This window comes from Fusarium graminearum, chromosome 4 (genome assembly GCF_000240135.3).
Source record: "Fusarium graminearum PH-1 chromosome 4, whole genome shotgun sequence".
Classification (NCBI taxonomy): Eukaryota; Fungi; Ascomycota; class Sordariomycetes; order Hypocreales; family Nectriaceae; genus Fusarium; species Fusarium graminearum.
This window is the reverse complement of record NC_026477.1, coordinates 1903464-1929634: the sequence shown is the minus strand read 5'-3', so window position 1 is coordinate 1929634 and position 26171 is coordinate 1903464. Positions and strand designations below refer to the sequence as shown.

Genomic DNA, 26171 nt, shown 5'->3' with positions numbered 1-26171 from the left:
GCGATTTTGGACACGGCGGCAGGATCAGAATGGGGCTTGCCATCTGGTCGAATGTGGTGCAGCATATACTGGATGGTTTGAAGCTCCTTATCGATTTCTTCTCGAAGGTCTTCGTCCTCCTCCTTCGCAGCCTGGCGCTCGTATTTGTAGTGTTTGGACTTGGCGATGACCTCTTCCATTACCTCCTTCTTCGTCTTTTTCCGTTCAGGCTCGTCGGTCTCAGCATCTTCTCCATCGCTTCCCTCGGCGGCCAATGCACGAATACGCTTTAGTCTTTGTCGCTCACGCACTGACCCATCACTGTCATAATCCTCCTCCAGGTCGTCTTCCTTGAAATCGTCCATATTATCGAAACTGAGAGACTTGCCCATGTGTGTCAAGCCCTCTGATGGTTCGTCGTCTTCCAGGTCGAACATGGAGTTCTTCTTGTGACTTCTTTGCTTCTCTCGAGCGAATCGTTCCAGCATCTTGTCTTCTGGTGCCATTGTGGGATCATTTTCACCGAATCGACGATCGATAATTCCACCGACCTTGTTTCGACGCTGCATTTCAACAAGGAGTGTTTGACGACGCTACCACATTCATCAGTTGAATACTTCGCAGTGGTGGTTATGCGACTTACCCTCTCTTCGCTAGCTGCCTTGGCCTGACCAGGTCGTCCTTTGATGCTTCCCGCAGTCAAAGTTGGTCGGTTACTGGTAACCTCGAACTTGGGACCCTTGGCATGCTTCAGGTCAAAAGGATTGAACTGCTCGCGAATGCCTTCTAGAACGACTCCACGCTGGAGTCGCTTGTCATTGCGAGAACGCTCATCCTGAGCATTGCGTCGCTTTTGCTTTTTCGATTGTTGGGGTCCAACAATTCCCTGCTCTTTGAGGGACGCCTTGAGGCGTTTGAGCTGCGAGCCGGCCATAGCGATGAAATATGCTGATGGTAGTGTTCGACTTGCGCTCTGCGACCATGGATTTTTTGCGATAGAAAAAAAAGTCCAGTCTTATCGTTATCAGCTGTGGGGCTCAGATGAGGTGGGTCTGAAAGTGGCATTGGAGTTAGAACATGCACAGTTCCTTAAGAAGTCAATGTTAGACAGATATGTACTAGTCTAGAAGATGAATTAGTACTATACGACAGTATATTGGGATAAATATCTAGAGATAATCTGATCTATTTATGTAGTTGTCAAGGTTGCTGTAGTAAAGTAGATACTGATGCACAACTATGGTTTGTTCCCTGCAGGCGTGTCCCTGAGAACCATTGGCGAGCGAATCACTATTGACGGGAAGTCTAACTCTATCTGGCGTTCTCAAGGCGGTGAGCATCTGCAGAATACCTTACGTCAGGAGCTCCGGGGTATCCAACTCATGCTGTCGCGCTCTTGGTCCATCAGCCCTTCAAGAAGCATGAGCTCAACAAACAAAGTTATTAGTCAAGATGGGATGGGCTGACAGCCTCCTCAAGTTCGCCCGTGATGAGCGAGTGGTTCTATTGACGTTGGGTCTCGCTACTTTTGGCGTCGTGAGCACCGTCTTCACTGCACTCACAATCATTCGCGACGACAATGAGATTCCCCCACTACAGCCAAAGACGCAATACATCACCCAGGATACCGAAGATTCTTTACAGCTCGAAACTCTTGAGAAGCTACTGGACCACCCGAACTACTCTATTAGAGAGGTCGCAGTAAAAATCCTCTGTGATCGAGCTGTCAACGATCCTGAGACAACTCACTCACTTCTTTTCGGCATCACTCGACCGGACTATGATGAGAGGATGCGATGTCTAAGAGCCATGGCCCTGCTCACTGGGCAGACTATTGGTAAGGTTATGTTCATACGCAGCCAAGACCACGGCTAATTTCCCTAGGCTTGGACGGTCTTTCAAAACTGAACAATCCTAAAGCCTATTCTGCCTTGGTCAGATCTTTGGAGTTGAGTTTAGACGACGTCGAGCGACCGAGTCTTACCGACAGTCATTGGGACGAGTACTACCTCCGCGATATGGCCGAGAGGTTTTGCCTCATGTTCATCCTGGAACTCGTCAACAAGTACGGTGCTAGCATGCTGATCAAGGCACGCTTTGTTGAAAAATGGCTGGCAAAGCAAGATTGGGGCGCTACTCCCGAAGAGAGACGCCGCAGTTTCAAAGACTACATGGCTCTCAAGGTCAATAGAATTGTCGAGATTGTCGATCGAATCAAGGAGACAAGACGAGGTCTCCGGGCTTTGGAGAAGGCAGGACTACTGGACAAGGAAAACTCCAGAAGAAGGATTCGAGAGTTGCCTGACCTCATTATGGAAATCGAAGAGGAAGCAGGAAACATGCCGCTTGTAGAACAACAGCCAACGCGCACAAGGGAACATTCTGCCGAAGAGCAACGGCTGCGGCGACAACATCGAGAGGCGATGGTCCTCAACGATGGGACTCGACCATTGGCGCGCGAGGATATTATTGAGAGAGAACACACGTCACCAGCATAGCGATAGTGGCAATAGATACCCAATATTACAACGACAAGCGTAAATTATACCCTACGAGCTGAAACCTGTGCTGTTGTCATCGAATGCAGACAGTTATAATCAAGTTTTACTTTAACATGGCCTTAATTTGGACTACACTTTTTTCGATGAATGCCAGAGATGGCGACGACATAATAAAAGAAAGGTAGAGAGACACTACTAAGGAAGTTTCGTAAAACATCTACAAGTCGGAAGGCTAGGTGCACAAATATTACTTACTGTTATACGATTTGCAGCTCACAAATGGACGGCGTATATGTTAAAACCAAATTTACATGATTACTTACCTAATAGTAGCCGAAAGAAACAACTCCATGAATGCCACCGCCCTCTAAACTCAACATCAGCAATTCGCTCTACCGCCTGATCAGGAAGGGCAATACTACCCCAGGTTTCTATCTGCTTCGGAGCGGCTGATTTCAAGAACGCGCAACAGATGAAGGCTGGGTTCATCTGTGTCATCCTCGCGAGCCGCTTCTTCAGGCTTCTTGGTAGGCCTAGCCCGAATCGTCTGCACTCTCCCCCTTTCAGCCTTGACTGCTTTACTGAGTGACTTACCTGCAAATCCAGCTTCCCTCAGTATCGATTCTGCGCGGTCTGCAGGATCAAGTGGTGATTCAGGTTCTTGGGCGACCCCCTTTTTGGCAGCTAGGCATGGAAGGATTCTTTCCCTCTGGCATAGATTGTCACGAAGGGCAGTCATTTGCGAGTCGCTGATTCGAGAGAGGAATCCCTGATTCTCATCGGGTCGATCTTTTCGGTATTCTTGCGGATCCAGCTTTGACATTGCTGCGACTCTGTCAGCCCAAAAGTCGAAATCATCGCTCAGGCCCAGAAGAGTAAGAAACACTCTCAGAACATTGATGTCGCAAGGGCCTGGTGATTGGCACTGTAATACAGTAGCTATAAACGGGAACCAGGCCTCGTGAGGAGCCTTGTCGGCGAATCTAAAAAGAGCTACCATGAGCTGACCCCAGCGTACAATCAGTTCCGGATCCAGTGTACCTTCGAGGAAACGGAACTCGACGGTTCCATCATACTCTGTGCCAATGGAAGAATAGAAGTTACACTTGGCTAAACCGATGCAGCACTTACCTATGGAAGGTTTCAAGAGTCTTTGAAGACTTGCTCCACTCTTGACCATCCATACCTTCTTCAAAGCGCCAAAAAGGCGAGGGTTTGAAGTCGTACGAATGGGTATATGCTGCCAAAAGTCAGCCGTGACACCCTTACGCGTCCACGCCTCTTTATATCCGTCGTATAAGGGCGAACCCTCCCAAATGATAGGCATCGACCACCACTCCTCCCTCCTGATAGGGTGACAGAGGCTGAAGATCATGTTTTCTGCACAAGCCACGAGAACAACGAGTTTACGTAGCAGGTGCAATGATAGCTTCTCGACGCCCTTGGCAACGTGAATGTGGAAACCGCAGGTATTAGGTACGAGTATCCTCAAGTTGTTTCGCAGAATGCCCAACACATCCACGACGTTCTCCCAGTCCGTTGACGTGTCTGCCAAAACAGGGCTCACGACTTCCATACCATCTATTGCCGCGTAACCTGCCCAGTTTCTGCACGTTTTGAGGGTGAACTCAGGCACAACAGACCATACCTGATAAATGGGCTCGATGTCAGGAATAGGGACAATGCCATGCTTGGCAAGGATACCTCGCCACTCAGGTGTTTCGTCAGAGGGCACTTGTGACATCGTCAAAGCTAATTGCCCCTTTTCTGTAATCACCTTTGCTACTTGACGCGTCCTGTCATTGATAGAATAATCGCCAATTTGTCTGTCATCCTCAGGAGAGGGATCAGACCTGTCGGTGGGAGATTGGGGATCAATCAGTAGGCTGGGTGGCAGCGATCCGATTAACGGTGGACTGCTAGCATTTCGCTTTATTGGTGTGTAAAATTCAAGCTCAATTCCGAAAGAATAGTTGCCGTTAACAGAGTTACTAGGTGCAAACCGCCTTTCGTAGACTGGAAAAGGAGAATCGTCCTTGGGCGACTGATTAGACGAGCCATCTGAGCTCATATAAGAGCTCGAATCTCGGGAAAAGGTCCACCCGTCGGAGTACCAATATCTCAGATCCGGTATCCGGGAGGTTCTTAGCTTCGCCTGGTGGTAATCGACAAGGTTCTGTAGGCCAATCTCATTGAGGCGGTGGGAGAGGACAGACCTGCAAATGAGCCCAGGGTTCGATTTGTGAAACGAGGTACTGGTTTCCTCTGTGCTGAGCTGAATGACACCTACGCAAAAGGAAATCCAGTGTCGGATCTCGGTAAAGTCAAGAGTTCCACAGTGCTGGTTGAACCAAATAACCATCTCATCAGACTTACCAGAAGGTCGGAAGCTATAAGCAGGTGATGCTTGAGGATAGCATTCGGAGTCTTGGATAGTAATATCTAGACGATGTGTGAGTTCATCAACAGAGTTAGCATCGAGTATCATATCAACACCACTGGAATACTTTTGCTCTCTCAGCTCTCCAGGGTGAGCGAGAAGTTCCAGTGGGCGTCGATTGGGGGACAGGTAGTTGTCCCAGGGATCCTGGAAGTCAACTGCGGAATCCAGTTGCGCCTTTAAACAAAGAGGAGAGTTCCTGACAAGATTACTGTACTGCAGACCGAGGGAATAGATCGAATTGGGGCCACAGTGATGAGGATGGACGTCACCCAAGAGAGGGTCCATGGCCCAAATCAAGGCTGCAATGGCTTTCATTCGGTCAAGAGTGACGAGGGAATGGTGTAAGTACACACCGATCTTGAGACGGGTCTCCGAGTTTGGCACGGTGAGATACTCCATGTTGAGGATGGTCAAGACCTTCTTCAATTGCTTTTGTAGATCCAGGCTTTCGGCTTGGAACTTGGGAGATATCATTTTGACACCGACCCATTCACACTTGTCAGCTTGATACTCTTGAGCGTGTCCATCGTATTCAACCGTCCAGGCAGAAAGGGAAACCCTAGATCGTGCATCTCCTCGAAGATCTTCCGGGGATTCCAGTATGGGGGTCTGGCCGTTCAGTCTCGCTTCAAGCTTCTCAATAGCCCATTGCGCTCGAAAGAGGTGTTCTCGCTTTGGGTGTGGATAGATGCCAGCGTTTGTGGGAATTCTGTCGAAACAATTAGGAGGTGATGAAATGGGTTGACCTGGCTTTTTCACACCCTTGGTGTTTGTGTGCTCTTCTAGGTCTCCCGGCCAGCGGGAAATCGCGATGAGAAACCCAAGTTGCGCTTGGAAGTGTAACTGTATGGAATCCATGACAGCGATTGAGTGTTTGTTTTCGTGGCGTTCTTCGGGTATCTTGGTGAGTCCTAAAAGCTGTGATAAATACAGTGGCGAATTGCCTTCTGTGCCGTTTGCCAATAAACTCGATAGGATTTAATAAGTTATAGTGACGGGAGTCATTAGAGTCACTGAGCACTATATAATAGCGGTAGAACAATCGTGCCTCCGATTCCTTGTTCCTTGTTCGAATCTTTGGGTTCTAAACATTCGCATGTTCACAATCTCTAGCAACGGGCTCAACCGAATAGAGAACAATGGCCCCTTTCAGTCACGGCTACGTCTTTGGTTGATGGGATGTTATTCTTTGTGATACCATTCGCTTGTGCTAGCAGGCGAATTTGAACAGGGGCTGGGATCTATTTGTTGTATATGGACGGGTGGAAATATGTGTGTTCTATGGGGCCAACTGATTCACGTTCTTAGTGAGATCTCGGTATCCGGCCTCTCTCTATTCTTTCTCCTTGTCATCGTGTTTGACTTCCTTCAGCTTCTTGATGGGTTCTAAACCAAATATCTCATCCGAGTTCAAAGGATTGCGGTTCTCAGTAACTTCGCCAAACAAGAAGGCGTTCTTTTCACGACTGGCGCTGTTTGAGATTTTCTTCTTGTACTGGGACGGTGGTGACTTGTTCGGTGATATCAAGGGCTTTGGAGTTCCAGATTCATCTGGCTCTAACATCCATGAAAAGGATGATTGTGCCAACGTTGATCGGGTCGGGACAGGACCCGGGCGTGAGGGGACCAAAGAACGTGCAGGTTTACTGTCGCCAGTCGTGACTATCTTCGTTTGATCAAGGCCTGGAGTTTGCACTGGTTCTTCCTTGGGGGCTGGCTTCGGTTCAGATATTTTTGGACTGGAAACCTCCAATTCTGTGGGTGCTGCTGGTACTGGCTCCGGATGAACGATTGTCGTTTCCGCCACGACCACTTCCTTGGGAGTCTCCTCGGGTGATGGTGAATGTAGAACCGGAACCTCCATCGAGGAGTCATCCAGGTATATCTTGACGAATTGCACTTTTGCGGCTGCAACTTCAATAAGCTCAAGGCTTTTAACCTTGTCTTCCAGACTAGAGGCAGATATTGCTTTGAGGCTGTTGACTGTCTCGTCAAGCATGGCTGACAAGTGCTGGTTCCTGGTTTCCAATGCTGCCAAACTCCTGGCCGCTTCCCCTTCGTTCATCAAGGGCTGCGGCGACCGGGGCGTGGACCGAGCCTCGTTTATGTTACGTTTGATTTCGCCCATGGCATCTCTGACGGCCTGGTTGATACCCAGCTTTTCACCTCGTTCATAGACCCCTTTGGCTCCCTTGGCGGCTCCCTGGAACAGTGCTTCCATACCACCCTGCTGTTGGATAAATCGGGACGGTGATGTCACCTGCGACCTAGAGCCTGGAATTTTCTGCTTGAATGAATTGAAGCTGCGAAAGCTGGGAGTACCATTTCTTGAGTTCTGAGGTGGCGAAGCTACTTCAGGTACCCTTCCGGTATATTTCTCAATGAGAGACGAGCCCCCCGATTCATCGAGATGATCTTGGAGATATAATGCATCGTCAACAAAGGTATGGGGACCATGATCGTCCGAGGGAGGTGGATATTTGAGGAGTAGCTGAAGGCAGACAGAATAATCGGCCTCCAATACTAGAAAGGGAAAAAAAAAACGTTAGCTTTGGGGTCTTTGAAATCATAATATGATGGAGAACTTACGCTCCCACCGAATTCTTATTAGCATGGCAACACAAATAAGATCTATAAGTTCTAGAGTGGGATCGACGGCAAAAATTGTATCCCAGAGTACCAAGAACTGCTCAAAGGGGTATTCTCTACTGAATAGTAATCGAATCCATCGACTATCAGATGTTATTAGTGGCGAGCGAATTGTAATAGAGCGATATAGGCTTACATCAGGAAGATTTGTGGTAGGATCTCAATGTTAGTAAGGTGGGTAGCGAGTTCAGGGTCAACTTTGTGCAAACAGACTTCATGGATGAATTTACTTCGCTCCACGATGGCGGAACTTTGTTCTGGAAACTTGGAAGGCTTCAAAGTGTTTCCTGATGTTGTCGCGGTGTCTGTGACTTCGTAGAATGATTGGGCACGCTCCATCAGTTTGGAGAATAAGATGAAGGTATCGTGCTCGACGAAGGAGTGATCAAGAGTTTTAGCAAGGGCATCATCCGAAGGTATGTCTTCTGGTAAGGTTGAAGGGTCCACAGAATCCTGCTCAATGACATGCAGAATGGGTGCAAGCAACTCATGCATGCCCTGTCGATAACCTCCTCGCTCAGGGTTCAGTTTGCAATACATGAAGAGTATGTCCAAAATAGTCGCCTGGGTCTGGTCTTCGTGGTAGGATGCCTCATCAGGCAATCGCTGGACATCTTGCTGTATTTCAGCGCGAACGATCTCATCTTGACGAATGGTGTTCCATGGCGACTTGCTTCAGTCAGTTCATTATTCGTTCTTGAACCTAGAGCCACCTTACATTTGGATCTTCATTCAAAGGGTCAATGTTCAGCTCCGCAAGGGCCTCTGGGTGCTTGATGTACTTGAGAAAATGGTCCCTTTTTTCCGTGTAAGATTGCCTCCCATCGTCTAGAACCTGGGACCAGCTCAAGCCTTCGGCAGCAGTTGAGAGCAGGAAAGTCTGTAATGATGTCAGTCAATGCACCAGGTCTGAGTATATGTAAAAAGACTCACCTTCCAGCAAAGAGAACGACAGCCTGATATACAGGGGCTTGATGGATCGTTATGACGAACAGCACGACGGAGATCGCCAAGGTGTGCGCCTTGGGATTGTGTTTCACGCCATCTTGAGCTGCGAACAGGGTAGAGTCAGTTGAATTCAACGCCTATTTCCTGTCGGGTCCCTAGGCGCAACCTACAGCGACTCTTCGAGGGGTCTCATGTTGCTCAGCAACACCGAGAAAGAAGCGAAATAGACAAGTTAACGGGATCGTGAGAAAGTACTTGAACGGTAAACTAGCGAGGAATGGATGTTTGATGGCGGAGGATGAACCCGAAACCTTGATCTATCGGCGCTTCACGTTCAATTGGGTTGCCGTCTCCGTCTTCGGCCCCACTCTTCAATAGTACACCCCGCCTACTGACGGACAAACTCCAGTAATCAAGCCCCCCAAGGCACCTGGAAGTTCAGGGGCTAACCGCCAACAAAAGGTAGCCCGTGCAGTGTCATGCACCTGGGCTCCTAAATTCACGAGCTGACGTTCAGTTCATCGACTGACACCTTTCCCTTTTAGCCTCAACGCTCCGTATATATAACACATATTGTGATTCGAGATCACAGAGTGACGCCTCTTTAGGCACTACATTATGTCTGCAGATCTATTTGCCGAGTTTAATAGTCTTTCTGACAAGTCAACGCCTGGACCAACTCAACCACAACCACAAAATCATCAGCAGCAGCAGCAGCAGCAGACCACTCCGTTTCAGACTCAAACGCAGCAGCAAGCGCCTCTGCCGCCAAAGCCGCTACAACGTAGCGAGACGCAGAATCTGTTTGACTTCTTGGGAAACACCAGCAATGCCTCACCAGTAAACAGCCAGCCGTGGTCTGGTCTTCAGTCCCAGCCAACCACGCAGAACACATGGGGAAGTACCCAGGTCCCGTCGAAGCCGGCAGAGACGAATGACGACGACGACGATGGATGGGGCGATTTCGAGATAGCTGAGCCATCGCAACCTCCAACAGCCAATGCGACTCCTGCTCAGACTCCAAGCCCTGCTCCTTTCTCTGCTCCGGGCTGGGACACAGGTGAAAGCAGTACGCCAGTCTCGGCGAACACATCGTCCATACCATGGCCCAAATCAAATCCAGTCTCAGCTGCCGATGTAGCTCAACGCACACCTGGTATCAAGCAACAGCCACCAACTAGAATTGCGAGGGCTTCGACGATGGATCTTATGTCCAATAGTCTTGTCGATATTGAAGCCTTGCAAAATTCCACCGGTACCACCAAACTTCAATCTTCGCAACCCCAATCTCAATCGCAGCCGCAGCCGCAGTCGCAGTCGCAGTCACAGTTTACGCAAGGTTGGGGGCAAGGAACAGCTTATCAAGAATCGCCACACCAGCGGATGAAAGCCAAGTTTAAGCCGTCCGCACAGAAGGATCCTAGCGTACTCTTTGATGCCGAAGATTTTGAGCTACAGGTCGCTGAAGATGAAGACGATGATGAGGACGACGAATTCGGAGATTTCGAAAGTGTCCCTCCTCCAACGACGGTCAAGTCGGCTTCCGTAACTACTCCCATGAAGTCAACACCGGCCCCTCCATCAATGGATCTTCTTTCTTTAGATGAACCAGTTCCAACTCCCCCTCAGCAAACCAGGAAAACACCGCCCGCCCAGCTTCTCGGTCCGCTGGCGTTTGGAGCTACTACTACAAACTATCCTCAAGCGCCAAAATCACCATCATTTCAGGATCGTAACCCTTTCCCCGAATTAGCTATAAAAACGCCTATCTCTGCCGAGCCAAAGGAAGTAAAGAAACCAAAAGAAGCAACCCCAGCTACAGCATGGCCATCTTTCGAAAGCCCGATAGATCCGGAGCCAGCCAAATTCAAGGATCAAGAAGAAGAATGGGACGCCTGGGACGATTTCTCGTCCAGTGACAACAAAAAAGTTACTACCAGCACGAAAAAGGCGCCTGAAAGTTGGGATTGGGACGCTGTTGATGGTGTTCAGCCATCTCATAGCGATTCTCAGGGGGATGCTCCTCCGCCAATTAATGTCCCACCTCCTTCAGTCATCCTCTCTGCATTCCCTGATATCTTGAATTCCGGTACTGCTCTATTCAAGCCTGTGTCTGGTCAGAGCGTATCCATCAAACAGCGAATTTTATCAGACTCAAAAGCTGTGGAGTTTCTTAAGGGCTACGTTCTGTTAGCGGAAACGGCAGCGCGCGTCATTGCTGGTCGCAAACAACGATGGCATCGGGATAAGATCCTAGCCAAGAGCATGTCAATCTCAGCTGCGGGAAGTAAGGGCATGAAACTCGCAGGAGTCGACAAAACACAAGCTGCACGCGAGGATCGTGAGGCTGCTGATGTAGCAGCTGTATGGCGTCAGCAAGTTGGCCGGTTGCGATCGGCGGTAGCTGCGGCCAAGTCGGCTGATAAGGGCCTAACTCTAAAGGTTCCCGAGATTAGCGAAAATATGCAAGTGCATACAGCCAAGATGGTTCCAACAGCCCCTAAGGCTTGTATCATCTGCGGGCTGAAGAGAGAGGAGAGAGTGGCCAAGGTGGACGTTGAGGTAGAGGATAGCTTTGGAGAGTGGTGGGTTGATCACTGGGGACACAAGGCGTGCAAGAACTTTTGGATCGAACATGAACAAAGGCTACGACAACGCTGAGAGTCAACGCTCTGTTGAAACGATATATCTGAGGGAGGTTTAATACTTTCGGTACATAGCAAAAACGTCTTCGTTGGGCGGCATTCAGTTGAACGAGAAGTCCGAGGGCATTAATGGCAGTTCATGGAGTCAATGTGTACGTATATACAATGACAGGGGTTTTGTGTCATCCAAGAGTGACACTTGATGGCCTATGCAGTCTGCAGCAGCGTTGCTCCACAGGCTGTGACGTTGTATAGCCAATCCCCAGAGGCAACAGCTACAACCAGGTGATGTAGTGTGTGAGCGTCACTTATTAGACGCAGTCACAGTCAAGCAGGTCGTGCCCTTTGAGTGACAATGTGTGATGAGCAACCATTCGTCCAGGATTGTTCGTGCTGCTGAAGAGCAATCGAGCTAGCACGTTATTGATGATATGCGGGGATGGACCGTTACACAACCTCGGGCTAGGGACAGCGGATGAAGTGGAAAGCGGCGTGATAAGCATCAGAATGAAATTATCAAGATTGGCTTACCTATCCTGCCGTTGATATACAATCTTAACATCAGATGAGCCAGAGCTGCAGCTTGGTGATTGGGAAACAAAAGTGTTGGCCAATAAGGCTCTTATACCCAAACTTGTGTTTGTGATTGGACCATGTAGTCGTTTATGGTTTAATTGAAAGCCGTCAGAAATCTTAATCAAAGCCCTTTATTTCCCTCAAGCCTTTGCCGACATTAGAGCCGTTGACACAGTATTGAATGGAACAAGATGCGCTACAAGTTGTCCTGGACGTTAACAGAAGCGAAAGTCAAACCTCCGTGGCCCACTCCGGGCCGTGTGGGTGTGGTAGGGGAAAAAAACTCCCGAGTGACCAGGTTGCCAGGGCTTTTGAGAACAGAACAAAAAAGAATGCCAGAATCTTGAGATGGGTGCATGCATGCCCGCTTGTTTCCTAGAGCAGGCTAGTGAGATATGTCAAGAGTCATGGACTTTGACATTGTGTGTGTGTTACTGTGTGCGACTGTTGTCAGATGGAAGACAACCGGTTGTAACGAGGCCCTCTCAGTACATATAATACATACATGGTAGTATACAACTGTCAAACGCAACTCTTGGTTGGCTTTGAAAACAAGTTGTACTATATACTACTACATGGTATTACAACAAATACATTTGTATTGGATCTCTGTTCAGACAAGTACCTATAAAGGAAGGCACGATATAGGTAGCGAGATACTGCGTGCCTACCTACCAAACTGGAAACCTTGGTTAGAAGATTGCTGCTTGTTTGTGCTTGCCTCGTGCTGAGTTACAATCCGTTTCATCCACTTACTGCCACCCATGGAACGGCTTGATGATACACCACACTCTTGTCCCACATGCTGGCAGTTCAATAAACGGTCTGCTCATTTGACTTTCCCAGACTTCAGAGGCTGTCAATGTCTACTGTGGCCTCGCTCTACTTGGTAACTGTTCAATGGCGATAATGCATTGCAAAAGAAGATGTAGACCTCAGAGAGCACCGGCAATAGCTGGCCCAAGCGGCTTAGATATCCATCCACAGTTGATGTTTCTAAGCCGGGGCAAGATCCATGCGGAAGTGGATGTATGGCATCACTGGGTAGAGACTCTGGACGTAAGTATCTTTTCCCCTCATCTGTCAGTCAAGATTACCCGAACCGGTTCTGATTTGGGGAAGCGAGAAAATGCAGTACCTGTGGCTCAGGTACTCCTCTATATGTCGTTCGGATGGTCATAGCTGCCTCTTCCTTCCCTTCCCATGTGTTGCTCACCCCACTCCATTACGGGCTACTGCCGCAGGAAACAATAAGGCAGGTACTGCTCCGATCTTTGTAGTCAGTCGCCTTACTTGGTTTTGGTTTTGGCCCTGGGTTCCAGTTGTGGCAGTTTAGACTGTCAGAGGTACCTACCTGCCTGAGCAAGTACAGAGGTAGCTTATTTAGTATTAGATAACCTATCACTTCCACCACTTCTTCCTCTTCTTCTATCCTTCACCCACTTCACTTACGTTACGAATCTCTCTCTCCTCTCCTCACCTTTCCCTCGCCTTTACCACCTCTTCTTCTCCCTCTCTCCAGCTTCTCGCCCTCTCCCCCGCTCTACTCTCATCCCCCTCCTCTTTGGCCCTTGTCCCGCTGCCGTCTCATTACATCAGCTGTTGAAGCTTTCTTAACCAATACGCCTCCCGCGTATCGTTCAATAGCCCACTCGCCCGCCGCCGCCGCTTTCTCAACCGGAGTACTCGCAACGACCCTTGACCCCGCTATCCCGCCTCGCGTACAAACAACCTACCGCAGAAAAAAAAACACACTGCATCACCTCCATCTTGCTGCCCCCCGCCTTCTCCAGCACACATCCAGCGTCTTCGCAGCACCCACAGCGCCGACGACAAGGTTAGTAGAATATTTTATTTCCTGCCGATTATTTATGAAAGATCGCTTTCTTGGCCATTTCGTGAGAGCGCATGTCATATTGAATACCCTTGCTCTAAATGTGCGCTACATATGAGGGGCGATCGTCCAAACATATCGGCTTGCGCCTCTACGAATTCGCTTGCTCAGCCAACTATTGAGACAACATATTCTAACACAATCAATAGATTTGATCAGACATCCCCTTGACCGTCTGTTGTTTTCAGCCTCCAACGCTTCATCCTCCCCTCGAACCGCTCTTCCCAACATATCTCTCTACAAAATGTCGGCCCCTCAAGACTCCATCCCTGGCAACGGCAGTGACATCCTCGACCAGATGGATCAGCTTAGAATGGATGACCGCCTCGGTCCTGACGGCGAACCTGCCCCTAAGACGGAGGAGGAGTACGCTCAGGCCCAGCTCACCCTTCGTGCGATTGTTTCCTCCAAGGAAGCCGGTGTCATTATTGGCAAGGGTGGCAAGAATGTCGCCGATCTCAGAGATGAGACTGGTGTCAAGGCTGGTGTTAGTAAGGTTGTGCAAGGCGTTCACGACCGTGTCTTGACCATCACTGGTGGTTGCGACGCTATTTCTCGTGCCTACGCTATTGTCGCTCGCGCTCTACTGGAGGGTGCGCCTGCTATGGGCATGGGAGGCGTGGTCCAGAGCAATGGAACTCACCGTACGTCATGTATCTTACCTTTTAAGATGAACAAAATGTCAAGTTTTACTAACTCGGTATATAGCTATCAAGCTTCTCATCTCTCACAACCAGATGGGTACCATTATTGGAAGACAAGGTCTTAAGATCAAGCACATTCAGGACGCTTCTGGTGTTCGCATGGTTGCTCAGAAGGAGATGCTTCCTCAGTCTACCGAGAGAATAGTCGAGGTTCAGGGCACTCCTGAAGGCATCCAGCGTGCTATCTGGGAAATCTGCAAATGTTTGGTCGACGACTGGCAGCGAGGCACTGGCACTGTTCTCTACAACCCTGTTGTTCGCACTCAGCCTTCCAGCGGCGGAAACACTAGTGGTGGAGCAGGATTCAACCAGGGCTCTGGCAGGAGCGATTATGGCGGCAGCCCTCGTGTCATGCGAACAGGCAACGGTGCCGACTTCAGCAACGGTAGCTCAAGGCCGTACAACCGCCGCTCCGACTCTGACGCAGCTCTTCGAGGCCCACCTACTCACGACGAGAACGGCGAGGAGATCCAAACTCAGAACATTAGCATCCCCGCAGACATGGTAGGGTGCATCATCGGACGTGCTGGCAGCAAGATTAGCGAGATCCGAAAGACATCGGGCGCACGCATCTCCATTGCCAAGGTAAATCATCGGACTTGAAGTTTGATTATCACATTACTGACTTACGAATTGTAGGCTCCCCATGATGAGACCGGTGAGCGCATGTTCACCATCATGGGTACCGCCAAAGCCAACGAGTCGGCACTCTTCCTCTTGTATGAGAACCTAGAGGCGGAGAAGATGCGCCGAAGCCAACTTCAAGAGACCGAATAGCCGACTTTCAGATGAAATCTAGTCGATTTTTGCTTTTCTCGTGCTCCATGCGGCTTGCTAAAATAGGTTTTGGCAGGATGGGCTGGGGCATTTCAGATCTGACTTGCCGCGAGGCTTGTGTTTTCAATAAGGACGATACCAGATGACAGCATTACGAGCGACTGAATCCATTTGTCCAACTCATTTCTTCTTATCAAATCCGAAACCTCCCAACCATCAAACTAGTTTCTTTTCCTATTCTCACCCTTCTCATTATCTTTACTACATCAATTAGGGGGTTTGACTAGTGTCGATTCCGACTCGAGCCTCACCTGTCACCTCTTCGCCTTTTAAACGGAACCGCTTCTTTTTTTGGCGAGCAGATCGCTACCAAACACTGAAGCTTGCCGTCTTTATCAGCTTTTCTCATCTGGAGTTTTTGGCAATGGCATGCTTGCCGTCCGGGGGCATGATACAGTTCTTCTTATGACTGTTGAGCCAAAACGGCGCAGTCCGAAATGGTTATGGCTAATGACACAAAATCGCCCTTGACAAGCCGGTAACGGCAGGGACAGCGCAATCTCTCAGGACCGAGAAGGGCACATCGCGGCTCCTCTAACAATCTCTACCCACACTTCGCGTCACCTTCCCCTCTCTTTCACCTCGCACAAATGTTTCTATCTCTTACATCCTCGGATCCCGACATTGTCACTCGACCCGCGCCTCCCATCTTATCGCTCACATAATTCCCACATCACTCATCGCTCTCACATACCCCCCTTGACATCACCAACGCCGGCTCGCCCATTGTGCATTCAGCTCCTCGCGACCCAATAACCATGTTAAGTGACTCCTCGTTCCGTGTTGGGATTTACAAGATATTCTTAGCAGGGGTGGATTTAGCTTGGGCCCAAGAGCCATCAAATAAAATCAAAATTATGAGCAAAGACATCTTGTATGAGATGATGTGAAGTGAAACTGTACTGTTGTGATGTCAACCATAATGAGGCTGGTGAAATCAGCTTAGTCAACCGAATGGACCCTTGATAGAGTCATGTCGTGGCTGAGGTCTTGGTGGGGCGCCGATCTCATGGTTGGAATTGAAGCCAACTTGTCAGTTTCATCATGGCAACTCTGGTTGATTAAATTACCCTTTTTCCCGGCTCCTTTTTCGTCTTCTTTTTTCTTCATTTCTCTCCTTACCATATATACCAAGCAAAACTGTGGCCTCATTGACATTTGACAATTATTTGCCCGCCTTTCGTTTAGTTCTTTAATACGCTCCCTCAATCTCCTGAGGATGGCGCGCTCAAAGCAACCGGCCATCAAGCGCGAAGCGTCGTCCGAGTTCTTTAACAAGACGACCGCAACATGGGAAGATAGCGACAAATCGCAAAAGATCGCTTCCAATGGGAGCGTTGTAAAAAAGGCAGTTGATGCTGCCCCAGCTCTCGCGCCGGACGCCGGGGTCTTGCAGCTTGTTATCGCGGTTGCGGGTATCTATGCTTCATTGTGGGTTTGATCCTTGCCAGCGCCCAATTGATCAATCACTGACGTCGTTATCGCGAATAGCCTCACTTGGGCATATCTTCAAGAAAAGCTCACCACCAAACCCTATGGTCCTGTCGACGCCCCGGAAGTCTGGCACTTCCCCGTCTTTCTCAACACCATTCAGTCCATCTTCGCCGCAATCGTAGGCGCTGTCTACCTCTACGCTTCGACTCCCAGCAATGCCCCTGTGCCTCCCGTCATTCCATCGCGTCGTATCCTTGCACCTCTCGCCCTCGTCGCCGTTACCAGCAGTCTCGCTAGTCCTTTCGGTTATGCGTCGCTGGCGCATATCGACTACATCACCTTCCTTCTCGCAAAGAGCTGCAAGCTGCTACCTGTCATGTTCCTCCACATCACCGTATTCCGCCGCCGCTATCCTCTGTACAAGTACCTCGTTGTTGCGGCTGTGACCCTCGGCGTGGCCGTCTTTACTCTCCACTCTGGAAAGAAGAAGGGCAGCAAGGTTCGCCCCGATGACGCGAGCACATCGTGGGGTCTTTTGCTACTCGGCATCAACCTTCTGTTCGACGGCTTGACAAACAGTACTCAGGATCACATCTTTCAACATTCCGCCCTTACTCTGGACCTCAGATGATGTGCGCCCAACACATTATGAGCACAATCGTTACGGGCGCTTACTTGGTCATCAGCCCCTGGTTGGTCGCTACAGGTCTCGGAGAGTGGTTCGGCATGGACGTTGCTGGCAACGCCGGTGAGCTCACAGCTGCTCTGGACTTTATGGCTCGGTACCCGGCTGTCTGGAAGGACGTCCTTGGTTTCGCTGCGTGCGGTGCCGTTGGCCAGGTCTTCATCTGTGAGTTTCTACTGCCCCCAAACCACATATTATCATCAGCTGACCAATTGCTTAGTCTACACCCTTTCCACTTTCTCGTCAGTACTTCTCGTCACTGTGACGGTGACTCGAAAGATGTTCACCATGATTCTGTCAGTACTCGCTTTCGGTCATCGCCTCACTCAAATGCAGTGGCTCGGCGTTGCGCTTGTCTTTGGCGGCATTGGTGTTGAGGCTGGAATTGCGCGACAGGAGAAGATGAACAAGGAGGCTGCCAAGAAGGCCCAGCAAAGTGGGAAGAAGGAGCTGTAGAAGAGCTGGTTTTGTGTTGGTTCGTAATAAATTACAATGCATGGGCTAGATACACATGATTGCAGCTGATCAAAGTATATATCGAGTTGCGTCAGGATGCTGCATAGATAGGAAGGTACAAAAGACTTGCTCTGAAATCTTTTCCAGGGGAGTATTGAACTTAGATATAGAGACGGATGATACAATATATGTATGTCACATAGAGAGCACTGAAAAATGTGGTCACCATTTTGATTATCACTAAGTAATTCCTCCATAACATGGGTCTGGATGTTCCAAGACCCCTTTGCTTCCTAAACGCCCTGCTGCTATAACCCAAGACAGCAACTCGTCTTTCCCTTGGCCATAGCTCCGTGCCATTTCCCTGATTGGGTATTTGAGCCCCTCCCCATGCTTCCCACAGAGGGTTCCATAAACCATGCGCCACTCCGTTTTGTTGTCCAAAATGGACAAAGAGAAACCAAAAACAAATTTGAAAATGAAACAAGTGACAAGACGGGATGTCTTTGTCTATATTACACTAGGCCGTCGTGGTACCACCCGACGCCATGCGCTCTGCGTTGCTTAAAATAGCGAATGTCTGTGTGTTGAAGAGGGGATAACGATTGGATAAGATGAGTGACAAAGAAGATATATTTTGATATTTGCGTATCGTCGTGCGGACAGTCGAAGGACCATCCGGGATCGAGGGTCGGATTAGGCGCAGTTAAGATATCCGTCCCATTGCTGAAAAAGAAAACGCCCGGAAATGCTGGTTTCACATGGTTGTATAGCGAGTGTTAAGATTAAAAGAAAATGTGAGCGAAGGTAATCGTACGTTTTTCTTCCTTTGGAAGTAACTTCGTTCGATTTCGAAACATGACACTGTGGCCAGGCTTCATCATAAGAGATCATCGATTGATCGAATTATAGGTGCCTCGCCCTTGGTAGGCGGACTCCTTGGGTCTGCAACAACTGGTGGCCTCCCGAAAGTTGAGAAAGGGTCACGAGGAAACATGCCTGCTCGTGGAGAGAACAAACCCTGGCCCGGGGTCGGGGGGCTTTCCACAAATCGCATGCCGGCAACTTCAGGCACGTCGTGAAGCGGGTTGTTGGTCATTGTCTCAGCTCTAGGTGATAATAAGGCATCGTCCTCTGGATAAGACCCGGGGAGAGCTATCGTCCTCTGGAATGGGCTGTCGTTGAACTTCATCTCGGGCGGTGCAGGGTTAAATCTTGGGAAGGTCATACTCTGGAAGCCAAAGCTTGATTGAGAAGGGAATCCAGGAGAAGGAGGCGGCTTCATGCTCGAATCCATCATAGGTGATGGAGCCAAAGTCGAAGGTGCTAATGTAGGCAGTACCAATGTAGGTGGTGCCAATGTAGGCGGCGCATTGCCGTGATTTGAGACTGGTCTCTTTGGCAGGTCACCCAACTTAAAAGGGTTCAGTTTATCCGAGGGTCGTTGCTCAATCTCATCCTTCCATGTACATGTAGGTGGAGCAGAAGCTGGGCCTGGTGAAACTGGTCGAGGGCCAGGTGTTGAGTTGCCTCGTAGGCGAGTGGGACTCGAGCTGAGGTTCGAGTCCTGGACGTCTTCACCTTGCGTTGGAAGAGGGGCAGTTTGAGGTTCCTTGGGTCCAATGTCGATGGCGTTGGCGGACAGTGTCAGTCTGTGCTTGGAAGGTTTGCGACCAGGCCTGGGGCGGTTCGAGGGCTGGGCCGTGCGCTTTGTTGACACTTCCTTCTGAAAGTCCTGAAGCGAATACATGAGCTTCATGTTTGGGCTGATCCATTGACTTTTAGCTTGGGCAGCATAGTAAGCATCGTTGACAGTAAGTTCGGGCCTCTGGAACAGTCCGTAGGCAATGATCAAACTAGCAGATCGACTAGCACCCTGTTGGCAGTGGATAAGCACACGCTTGCCAGCCTTGGTTCGATCATCGACAACATGGCACAGGTCCATAAGATCGGGGGCAATGTCAGTGTTGTGGTCCCAAGGAATATGGATATACTCGGGCTCCTGGAACTGAAGGGCCTTGGGCGTTGTTGGTGTCTCAGCCGAATCGTCGCCTTGAGGGAACTCCCAGGCTGTCATGAAGCTGGCTGTGGACACGGCAGTGTCGGGCTCAGCGATAGACATAGGGCGTCGCGTGGCCTTGTTGATTTCAAATGGGTTGCTGACCTCCCTGGCGCAGTTGATGACCACATCAAAGCGTGCTGCCTCCTCTGCGGTAGGTTCCGAGTAGAGGAAGATGTTGTCTCCATAGATGGCAATTGGTCCGTCAGGGTATCCAGGAGTCTTCATATCCTCATTGTTCTCATTGTCGCGGTAAGGATCATCATCCCGAAAGGCCATTTGAGTGCGAATGGGCGAGTCCTCTTCCGTGATGGCGGAATGGATGGTGGTTGGCTTGAGAGTCGACTTGGATGGACGTAGCACCTCTGAGAGTCCGGATTCGTTTCGCTCCAGTACCTTGGGAAAGGTCATGCCGCCCGGTGGGCCAAACGTTGCCGACTTGAGACCAGAGGACATGTGAGGTGACGAGCAAGAGTGCTTCAGAGCTCGGCGCTGGAGCATAGGCATGGCTGGCGAAGGCGGGACCTCTAGTGTGGTCTTGTGGTTCAGGTCAGAAGTGTTGGTGTTGAGGCTCAACTGGCTAGGCTTTCTCCTCATGGCCGGAATGGTAGGCTTGATGAACGATGGAGAAGCAGGCTCGGAAATCAGTGAGATGTTTGTTGTAGCGGTCGAAACAGCGAAGGGGGGCTGAATAGACAGACCCTTCATGTTGCGTCCGCGCCGGGGCGAGGGCGATGTCATGGGTCGCTGTAACCGAGGCGGTTCGCTTAACATGGTGCTGCTGTTGGCGTTGTAGTTCATGCTCATGTTGTTGACACCAAGTGTGCCAAAGCTGGTGGCTGGGAAGTTGTTGAGTGGGATAAGATTCATGGGAGAATCGGGAGAAGAGGAGGGAGAAGCATCTGAAAGAGGCGAAGAGTCGGTTGTAGATAGCGTTGTAGTGGGTGAAGAGTCGGCTGACTCTGAGGTTTGTGTTGACGTGCTGTCATGGTGCTTGTGAATTGAGTCGACTGGCATCATGCTTGGTGCAAGGCCATGTTGGTGAGAGGTAGCCATCATGCCAGGTCGCTTAGAGTCGATATCGACAAACTTGGTATCCATAAGTGTGACAGTGTCTTGGTCTGCCATAGTCTCGGCATCCAGGTCAAACACTGTCATGAAAGGAGGTATTTGATCCTCGTACACTCTCCGGTCTGTAACTGACGGCATGTTTTGGTAGTCGGCTGGTGGTTGAATTGGTTTTTGTTGGATGCGCGCAAAAAGCCGAAGCAAATGTTGAGGTTAATTATGGTCTTGTCGTTTGCGCCTTGGTGTATTTCAACGCCCAGCACGAACCCTCGAAATACCCAAGGTTGACTTGCAGCGTGAAGATGTTGTTCAAGTTACGTGCAAAGATTTTGAAAATCGAGCAGCAAGTGATAAATAATGCAGTATGAGAAACGAATGGTTTTCCAAGGTAGCGTTGCGATCGAGAACAAGTCAAATCGGTCGTTCGAATGGTCAGCGCAGCTGATCCTGTCGCTGAGCGTGCCGGGTAGCAGTGGGCAGTGCTCGGTAAAAACGCACGCAAGAATCCTCGGCTTAGGTTGTGAATAAGTGAAGGTGTAAAAAAAAATAGATGCTCTTGGCAGGAAACGTATCGCGAGCTGGAGCGATAGAATCAATCGAAGAAAGAAGCTACTGTCGAATCTAGCGTGTAGCAGGGAGAATAAGGAACGAGCCCAGATGAAGTGAGACAAAGAACTGGCGCCTCGACGATAGATAGCGGCAGGGCAGAGCTGCAGAGTGGCGCTGTTAGAGTCGCGAGATCATTATTTCCCTTTACGAGGGAGGCCGAGTCGTCGTTCGAGGAGGGGAGGTTATATCAGACGTCTTGGGCTGTTCTGGTCTGGAGGAAGGGAAGGGTAGAGAGGACAAGATTTGGATTTCGGAAGATCAAAGTGAGGAGAGAAGTAGGAGAGAAAGACGAGAGGAAGAGTAATGAGTTGGAGGGGAGTGTGAGACGTCTTTGGATTGGATTGGATTGAGTTTAGCTTCTGGGGGAGAACTGGCAGCCCTTGGGGGTGTGCGCGCGAGCAATCCATGGATGGGATGGAACCTGGTACCCAGCAGTCCAACCCAGGCGCTACCGGCGAAGGAGGTACTTACTGTATGTATTCCCGCCAACGACACAGTACATGGACGGGCAAGTCAGCTGCCTGGTGGACGCTCGAATGAAACCCTGTAAAAAGGAGACCAAGCGCTACTCGCCGACATAGCAACGGCGGCACCTAAAACAATTATTGAAGCATCCAGTCCAATCCAGGGAAGTCTAATCCGGCCACAACTACAGAGTACAGCACCTGCTACCTGTAATTCAACATGTTGAACTGCACACGGCGGCAATTCTTTTGTTTTCGTATTCAATATGAAACAAATATCCGCCTTCAACAAGCGGCACTGAATGCGATCAAGAAGAAGAAGAGGCGGTGGCAATGATTTCTGTCTTGTTATGTACTACTAATGTATCCTGCACGTAAATACAAGAGGAGAGAACAGAAGTGGGAGGGAAACCTGCGTGAGATCCTTGAACCAGGCCCGGAATGGGTGCAAGAATCAAGAATAGCATCCATACGAAACATGCACAACTGCCATCCCAGTATTATCAATCGACAACAAGTATTTTCTGGTGGAGATCTCGTCTAGATCTTCTTGCTGCTGTGTTGTGTATTGGTCTAGACTAGAGTATCTGCACAACACGCACACTTCCAGTTGAGCTGCTTGCCTCCCTTTGGTCGGTCACGAGCATCGAAACGAATAATATTGAATGGCCGGCCAAATAGAGTCCAGCTTCTTATGTCACTCCCTTGCCAATAGACAACTTACGGTGTCCAATGACAAAACAAAGACTGGAATTAAAGAAAGAGAGGCTCCATAGAACAATCGACATCCAGATTAGACACCCCGCCGCCGCCGCCTGCGAGAGAGAGAGAACCAACTGAACTGAAATGCACTGAGCCGATGCCACCATTAGGGATGGATCTCCAGCTCTTTTCACTCTCTTGGGTACAGTACAGAGAGTAGGTTGCTCTAATTCCAAAGTGAGAATGAGCGGGCAGGTCTGTAGAATGGGGCGAGCAGCTTCAAAGGCGCTACGACGAACCACTCACAGCTCTTCTCACAGGTTCCAAGCTACTGCTGTAGTGGCCACGGCCGTAATTTCTGCTCTGTAAGTGGACGACTTCCCTGCACGAAACGCGTCGGGGATCCTAAATATAGACATCGAGCAGCACTCTGCAGCACTGGAACAGCATGAAAGGCGCCTACAGACAGCCAATCACGCATCCGAAACCAAATTGGGACTTGAGAGTTGCAGAACAAGGGTGGGCGCAAACAGGGTGTGCAGGTGGGAAAGGGAATGCGGGCATGTCGCGACGCTGGTCCAAGGTGGAGGAGGATTTAAATTTAAACCGCTGGCGTTAGGTACCTTTTCCCTTGTCTGTAGCAGAGCGTGCACTGTGCTGCGCCGTGCTGATGGATAGCTGCTTGACAATAATAAATGGGTAATTTGCGATGAACCTAGTCAACATATCCGTAATGTCAGGGCTATCTGAGATCTTGACAATTTAGGAAACGATGGACAAGCGCGGATTCGCTTGGTCAATCAGGAGTTGTCAAAGACAAATGTTCACTCTCAAACTTTCAAGATTCCAACGTTGGTTGTTTCTGCAGATCACCAGTTTAAATTATTGCATACCCATTTGTCATCCAACCTCGTCAACCGCAGTCTTGTGTCAGGTAGGGCTGCAGCTTTAGATGAGCAACTAAAAAGTGCCGTTTAACGCTGTGCCCAAGAGATTTGTTCATCTGGTAGGCAGTCGGTTATCGTCTCAACCGTTGGTAGTGAAAGCCCCAGGTCTACGCCACCAAAGCAAAGAAAAGGAAAGGGACAAAATAAAGAAAGGGAAAAAGGCATGCCTGCCTGGCCTGGTCTGGTCTTACCCCGGCCCCGCCACAACCCCGTCGTCCGTGATTCGGCCATCTTTTGGCGTCACAGGTGGACAAGGGGTCTTCTGTAACCTCTCTGCAACGCAACTCTACTTTACTGCATGTAAGAGAACAGGCGGCTCAGAATCAGACTCAGGCTTACTCGTCAAGTTCAGACGGGTGAGAAAGGGGGTCCCCTGTTCCTCCACCGTCAACTAACCTTACTACGTACATGCCTGGCCCTGTAGCCTGTTCAATGTTGCCGTAAGGGACCGGGTCCAACCAGAGTAAGGAAGCGCACTGGCTACCTACTGGTCCTGGCAACAGTCGTCGCTGGCCGGGCAGCATGGGCAGCGTCATAAAAACGGGCTGTAAACTGGATACGATCGAAACACGGGATGTTCTCGCGTGGCCTTTCTAGCCTTTGTTTGGAGTAGAGCGAGGGGCAGTAAGAAAAAACTTGACTTGGAAAAAGTTTTGGATGCAGAAAATAAACAAGTAAAGAAGCCAACTATCCGTATATCCCGGTCAACTGAGGCGGCAATTCCGTCTGTCATGCTCCGGACTCTTGTCAGTGGCCAAGTTTTTCTTGCCGTCCTGGTCCCTTAAGGTCACGTTGGTTGAACTTGAGTTGAAACTGTCAGAGGCCTCGTGGCTTAGCCTCGGCTTGCGCCACTGCGGCGCCTAGACAATCCACATGGTACGTCTTAGCAGGTACGTATCGAGTTCTATTCTCGGTCATTCACCAGTCAGAGAGACCCTTGGGATGGACCACAGTCAGAAAGACTCCCGAAGAGATGAAGCTACAAACTGTTCCTACATTCCTACTCGGACACGACAAGGACTATCGACGTTGAGCAAGTGGAGATAATTACGAGACTAACAACTTGGCTCTTGTCTAAATTCTATAATACGATGAATTATTTTTATCAAGTTTAGAACCAACTGATTGGACCGACACTCTTTGACATGATCATTACCCAGCAATTAATTACCTTGGAACCTGGGTAGTAGTAAAGAAACAGTGACCGTGCCGAAGCTAATGGCCGTCATCTCCCATCGGCATGTAAAAAATGGGCAAATTTAACTATTCAATCTAGCTTAATTGTCTCTCTCTCTCTCTCAACGCTCCCAAAGTCAACCAAGACACTAAGACTAACCACCTACACACACAATCACAGTTGGTCAGAAACATAACCGGGCCGCACTCTTTCCTTTCGTTAGTCTCCTTCTGACGGCAGATCAAAAAGGCCGCCAAGCTACAAAAAGAGTGGTTCGCAGTTCTGAAACCCCTGGGACTAACCTGGTCTGGTAACTGCTGTAAGGAATGGAAACGGGAAAATCAAGAGACCCAGCGAGTTTCAGCTTTTTGATTTTTTTCAACCTAACGCTCTCAGACAAAAGGACGATCAAATGACCAATGACGATGATCTACCAGATGCAGCAGAGACAACAAGAGGCGATCAGCAAGAAACGAGACGTTTTTTTCTTACCAAACAGACCGCTACCTACTAAGGAGCTACATGCGTACATACGGATACAGCACACGAAAACGGCTCAATCAAAAAAATGTCTCTCAAATTACAATTGGCTACATGCACGTCAAATTGCTCAGAGGGGGGCGACGGTTGCAACCCACGTACTAACTAGTCTAGTCTATTCTAGGTTTATCGAATCCTTTTTTTAGCTTCTTTTTACCTTCCTTTATTCAGTCATTCAGTCATTCACTCAGTCGTTCATTCATCAATTCACTTGTACTTACAGACATGCAGCGATCCGTCACTAATAAGGAGCAATAATGCAATCTGCCCCTGCAGGGTTCATCCACACTGCTTGCGTCGTGTCCTGCTATTGTAGGCAGTTGGGCTTTCAACCCCCCGAGTTTGAGAGACAAAAGGAAATTCGACCCGTTCCTTTGGTGTGCTTCACCTGAAGGTTGCAGCGCCAATGATGTTGTCATGATGGGAGATCTTCGTTCCTAAAACGACATTCTTTTAATAATCTTACAGGTACGGAGTACATACGGTATTGTACCTACAGTGAGTGATTGAGGCGGGTCTTGATCTGAAACGAGCCTCTCTTCATTACAGGGTTAACTTCGCCCTCAGAATACGCAACACTCCATGATCATCCCGCAAATCCCTCCGGTCCCTCCAAGCCATTCATTCCCCCCTGATTAAGAACGATTCAGACCGCAACTGCGTGTAGCCGCGACTGCGCTTGTTTCGTGTAGATGGCTATGCCCTCTTGCCGCTGGAAGAAGATTTATCCCACCAGGAATCCGCAGGCCTGTTACTCGCTCGCCTAGAGAGCTCCAGACTCCAGTCGCACTCTTGAGACAGAAATATCTTACACTTGCTTTCCATGGGAGCCCCTATCGTCGTCCCTGTATCAC

At 49.5% G+C, this 26171-nt stretch overlaps 10 protein-coding genes across 10 annotated transcripts in view; 4 read left to right on the top strand and 6 right to left on the bottom strand.

Annotated features, from left to right (window-relative positions):
• FGSG_13033 (uncharacterized protein) overlaps window positions 1–913 on the bottom strand; it is a gene marked incomplete at its 5' end in the record, with an annotated part of 2935 nt that extends 2022 nt beyond the window's left edge. Inside the window, 2 exons of the mRNA XM_011328362.1 lie at window positions 70–542; window positions 623–913. Coding sequence (XP_011326664.1) covers window positions 70–542; window positions 623–913 — 764 coding nt within the window. The remainder of the gene's footprint in view (window positions 1–69; window positions 543–622) is intronic.
• Window positions 914–1431: 518 nt separating this feature from the next.
• FGSG_06984 (uncharacterized protein) lies at window positions 1432–2477 on the top strand (the record flags this gene model as incomplete). The annotated part of the gene is made up of 2 exons (XM_011328361.1): window positions 1432–1816; window positions 1864–2477. The coding sequence occupies 2 exons, from the start codon at window positions 1432–1434 to the stop codon at window positions 2475–2477; spliced, it is 999 nt and encodes a 332-aa protein (XP_011326663.1).
• Window positions 2478–2898: 421 nt separating this feature from the next.
• FGSG_06983 (uncharacterized protein) lies at window positions 2899–4224 on the bottom strand (the record flags this gene model as incomplete). The annotated part of the gene is made up of 1 exon (XM_011328360.1): window positions 2899–4224. The coding sequence occupies one exon, from the start codon at window positions 4222–4224 to the stop codon at window positions 2899–2901; it is 1326 nt and encodes a 441-aa protein (XP_011326662.1).
• Window positions 4225–6256: 2032 nt separating this feature from the next.
• On the bottom strand, window positions 6257–8713 carry FGSG_06982 (uncharacterized protein; the record flags this gene model as incomplete). The annotated part of the gene is made up of 6 exons (XM_011328359.1): window positions 6257–7446; window positions 7513–7655; window positions 7709–8241; window positions 8291–8452; window positions 8506–8623; window positions 8691–8713. The coding sequence occupies 6 exons, from the start codon at window positions 8711–8713 to the stop codon at window positions 6257–6259; spliced, it is 2169 nt and encodes a 722-aa protein (XP_011326661.1).
• A 347-nt stretch (window positions 8714–9060) lies between these two features.
• FGSG_06981 (uncharacterized protein) lies at window positions 9061–11254 on the top strand. Its single transcript, XM_011328358.1, has one exon. It carries the CDS (start codon window positions 9139–9141, stop codon window positions 11179–11181), a length of 2043 nt encoding a protein of 680 aa, XP_011326660.1. The 5' UTR covers window positions 9061–9138; the 3' UTR covers window positions 11182–11254.
• Window positions 11255–11937: 683 nt separating this feature from the next.
• Window positions 11938–12545, bottom strand: FGSG_06980 (uncharacterized protein; the record flags this gene model as incomplete). The annotated part of the gene is made up of 4 exons (XM_011328357.1): window positions 11938–12126; window positions 12247–12302; window positions 12417–12468; window positions 12498–12545. 4 exons carry the CDS (start codon window positions 12543–12545, stop codon window positions 11938–11940), a joined length of 345 nt encoding a protein of 114 aa, XP_011326659.1.
• Window positions 12546–13211: 666 nt separating this feature from the next.
• FGSG_06979 (uncharacterized protein) lies at window positions 13212–16055 on the top strand. The gene is made up of 4 exons (XM_011328356.1): window positions 13212–13578; window positions 13785–14279; window positions 14344–14924; window positions 14979–16055. Exons 2-4 carry the CDS (start codon window positions 13880–13882, stop codon window positions 15114–15116), a joined length of 1119 nt encoding a protein of 372 aa, XP_011326658.1. The 5' UTR covers window positions 13212–13578; window positions 13785–13879; the 3' UTR covers window positions 15117–16055.
• Window positions 16056–16395: 340 nt separating this feature from the next.
• FGSG_06978 (uncharacterized protein) lies at window positions 16396–17751 on the top strand (the record flags this gene model as incomplete). The annotated part of the gene is made up of 3 exons (XM_011328355.1): window positions 16396–16607; window positions 16668–17460; window positions 17516–17751. 2 exons carry the CDS (start codon window positions 16396–16398, stop codon window positions 17239–17241), a joined length of 786 nt encoding a protein of 261 aa, XP_011326657.1. The 3' UTR covers window positions 17242–17460; window positions 17516–17751.
• Window positions 17752–18631: 880 nt separating this feature from the next.
• FGSG_06977 (uncharacterized protein) lies at window positions 18632–21019 on the bottom strand (the record flags this gene model as incomplete). The annotated part of the gene is made up of 1 exon (XM_011328354.1): window positions 18632–21019. One exon carries the CDS (start codon window positions 21017–21019, stop codon window positions 18632–18634), a length of 2388 nt encoding a protein of 795 aa, XP_011326656.1.
• A 3848-nt stretch (window positions 21020–24867) lies between these two features.
• FGSG_06976 (uncharacterized protein) lies at window positions 24868–25736 on the bottom strand (the record flags this gene model as incomplete). Its single annotated transcript, XM_011328353.1, has 4 exons — window positions 24868–24939; window positions 24975–25035; window positions 25080–25207; window positions 25539–25736. 4 exons carry the CDS (start codon window positions 25734–25736, stop codon window positions 24868–24870), a joined length of 459 nt encoding a protein of 152 aa, XP_011326655.1.
• Window positions 25737–26171: the final 435 nt, after the last annotated feature.

Excerpts from the sequence above, each read along its gene's own strand:
- FGSG_06981 (XM_011328358.1), top strand. The coding sequence starts at position 9,139 with ATGTCTGCAGATCTATTTGCCGAGTTTAATAGTCTTTCTGACAAGTCA.
- FGSG_06979 (XM_011328356.1), top strand. The coding sequence starts at position 13,880 with ATGTCGGCCCCTCAAGACTCCATCCCTGGCAACGGCAGTGACATCCTC. Across the intron at positions 14,280-14,343 it reads CCAGAGCAATGGAACTCACC|CTATCAAGCTTCTCATCTCT; the intron begins GTACGTCATGTA and ends CTCGGTATATAG. Across the intron at positions 14,925-14,978 it reads CACGCATCTCCATTGCCAAG|GCTCCCCATGATGAGACCGG; the intron begins GTAAATCATCGG and ends TACGAATTGTAG.